Here is a 3,020-nt window from a genome sequence, read left to right as displayed (position 1 = left end):
TTAAATCTTTAATATGCAAACGAATCACTTGGGATCTTGTTAAACTGCAGATTCTGATTCAGTAGGTCAGAGTAGGCCTAGATTCTGCATTTTCATGCTCCCGGGTGATACCAGTATTTCTGGTCTGGGGACCTGAACTATCCCTTCATAGGAAAAGAGATCCAAATCTTTCTATAATGTATTGAAAAGAAACAGTTTAGAAAATACAGTAGAAGTATGGGCTTATTAAAATAGCTTGTAGTCAAAGATAGTTATTGATCACAAAAGATACATTTTGATCTTTGTAGTCAAAGATAGTTATTGATCACAAAAGATACATTTTGATCTTTGGAAAGATGAAGTAAGAGAAGGGAGAGGGAAAGAGGAAGGAATGAAGGGAGGAAGGGAAGGCAGAAGGAAGAGAGAGAGGAGGGGAGAAAGCGAGAGAGAGAGAGAGAGAGAAGAGAGAAGAGAGAAGAGAGACAGGATGGACCCAAGATGGACCCTGGACTGATCACTTCCTAGACTTCTCTGTGGAACAGCCACCATTGGTCTTATTAAGAGAGTCTGTGCTGCCCATTCTTGAGCCTACACTGTTGAGGATTCTTTCAATTTCTCCTGGGATGTTCTGCTTTTCTTCATTCTCAGTCTCCCGGTGGTAGAAGTAATTGAAGTTGGAGACAATGACAGGCACAGGGAGGGCAATGGTGAGGACCCCTGCAACGGCACACAGAGTGCCCACAATCTTCCCCCCTGGGGTGGTCGGGCACATGTCCCCATAGCCTACAGTTGTCATGGTGACCACTGCCCACCAGAAGCCATCAGGAATGCTAGAGAAATGGGACTCTGGCTCATCCACCTCAGCAAAGTAAACTGCACTGGAGAAGAGGATGACTCCAATGAAGAGAAAGAAGATGAGCAACCCCAACTCCCGCATGGACGCCTTCAGCGTTTGCCCGAGGATCTGCAGCCCCTTGGAGTGGCGCGAGAGCTTGAAGATGCGGAAGACCCTCACCAGGCGGATGATCCTCAGGATGGCCAGGGACATGTTCTGTTGGGCACTCGGCTCTGTCTCCTGGACTAGCTCTGTGATGAGAGTTGCAAAGTAGGGGATAATGGAGATGATGTCAATGATGTTCATGATGTTCCTGAAGAAGTCAGTCTTGCTGGGGCAGACCACAAACCGGAGCACCAGCTCGAAGGTGAACCACACGATGCAGGTAGACTCCACCATGAAGAAAGGGTCAGTGAACATGGTCTGGGAGAGAACTGTCTTGCTCATGTTGAGATTGGGGTCTCTGACCACCTTCAGCTCCCTATCCTCCCGGAACTCTGGCAGTGTCTCCAGGCAGAAGATGGTGATGGAGATGACCACAACCAACACCGAGACCACGGCCACAGCACGGGCAGCGCTGGAACTCTCAGGGTACTCAAAGAGGAGCCAGAACTGACGGTGGATGTCATTGGTGGGTAGCAGTGTTTCAGGGTCTTTGATGAAGCCTTCATCCTCCCGGAACTGGTCCATGGCCTCACTACCCAGCTCATAGAAGGAGATTTCATCAGCAAAGATATCAATAGGAACATTGGCTGGGCGCCGAATTTTCCCACCAGATTGGTAATAATATAGGATTCCATCAAAACTGGGCCGGTTCCGATCAAAGAAATACTCATTTCTCATGGAGTCAAAGAACTGCATCCTTTTCTCCCGGTCTCCCAGGAGAGTCTCTGGGAACTGACTAAGGGTTCTGAGCTGGGTCTCAAATCTCAGCCCAGCAATGTTGATGATCACCCGCTGGTTTCCTTCATTTAGGACCACTGGCTCAGGCCCTGGGGGGTCAGCATAGTCTCCCGGAAGCTTGGAGAAGGCCGTCTCATGGTTGGTGCTTTCGCTGATGAGGATCTTCCAGTTGGAGAAGGAGCTGCCCCCAGGCCGGCCTTTTGGGCTGGTTGAGTCGAAGTCTGTGGCATAGCCTGGCTCTTCTTGGATTTCATCTGAATTATCAAAATTGACCAGCGCAACCTCCATTTCTTTCCAGCCACACACATCCATTCTAGGGGAGCCAGGGAAGAAGCATGAAGATCCTCAGCCTTCACTGCCTGCTGTGAGCTATGGAGAAGAAGAAGTTCATTATACAAGATCCAGGGCAGAATATAACTGGCCCTTGTTTATTGAGGTAAGGTACACCAATGGGCTAATCAATGACTTATTTGTAGCTTGGGAAGGAACGTCATGGTTATTTTGGCAGCATGCTTCCCTTAAAATCATTTTGTACCCCTGAGTTTGCATAAACTAATAACTAGGAGAAATTGCAAAAAAAGGATCCTGGCAAAGAAGGGGAGATTCTCCCCAGCAAAGGATGGTCTCCATATGTGATGGCAGAGGGGCCATACTAAAAGAGGAAGTTAACATTCCTTAATAATAAAAAGCATGATCTTGTATTTGCATGAAACCTTCTGTCTCACCAAACACGTCTCCATGCCCAATCTCATTCGTAATGTCTCTCTTTCACACCAACAGCCAGTCCCTCACACATCCTTTTGGTCATGTCTTCAAAATATATCTAGAATTCAACCATTTTGCATCACTTCCACCCCTGCTTCTGGACCAAGTGGTGAAGGGTGGAACCAGACCTATGAACCCAATGGGGATTCTTTAGGGAAGGAAAAACAAGACGCTGGGTTGGCCAATCGACAATGTCCTCTAAATGACCCCTCACCTGGAAATAACTCCTAGAGTTGTTTTGAAGGTACCTCAAATGAGATAACACGTATGGAATGCTTGGTGGAAAGAAAGATCACTATATTATAGCTATTGTTTTTTGTCAACTTTCCCACATAACAAGCACTTTAGAAACTACCAGCAATTGGAATTTTTTTTGGCCTGAGTCCAAGGTGTCCATAGGAAGTAATTTCATTTTGAGAAATCATTTTAGGTGGGAAGGAAGTAAATAATCGTGTGTGTCTGTGTGTGTGTGTGTGTGTGTATATGTGTGTGTGTGTGTGTGCGCTGGAGGTGGGGTTAGGAAATCATGTCCAGTGGG

General features: G+C 46.9%; 1 protein-coding gene across 1 annotated transcript; it reads right to left on the bottom strand.

Moving 5' to 3' along the window:
* Window positions 1-410: 410 nt before the first annotated feature.
* KCNA10 (potassium voltage-gated channel subfamily A member 10) lies at window positions 411-2,417 on the bottom strand. Its single transcript, XM_524799.6, has one exon. It carries the CDS (start codon window positions 2,027-2,029, stop codon window positions 494-496), a length of 1,536 nt encoding a protein of 511 aa, XP_524799.2. The 5' UTR covers window positions 2,030-2,417; the 3' UTR covers window positions 411-493.
* Between the last annotated feature and the right edge of the window lie 603 nt (window positions 2,418-3,020).

The sequence above is a fragment of the Pan troglodytes genome, chromosome 1 (assembly GCF_028858775.2).
Source record: "Pan troglodytes isolate AG18354 chromosome 1, NHGRI_mPanTro3-v2.0_pri, whole genome shotgun sequence".
Classification (NCBI taxonomy): Eukaryota; Metazoa; Chordata; class Mammalia; order Primates; family Hominidae; genus Pan; species Pan troglodytes.
The sequence above is the reverse complement of the archived record's forward strand: the minus strand, read 5'-3'. Positions and strand labels throughout refer to the sequence as shown.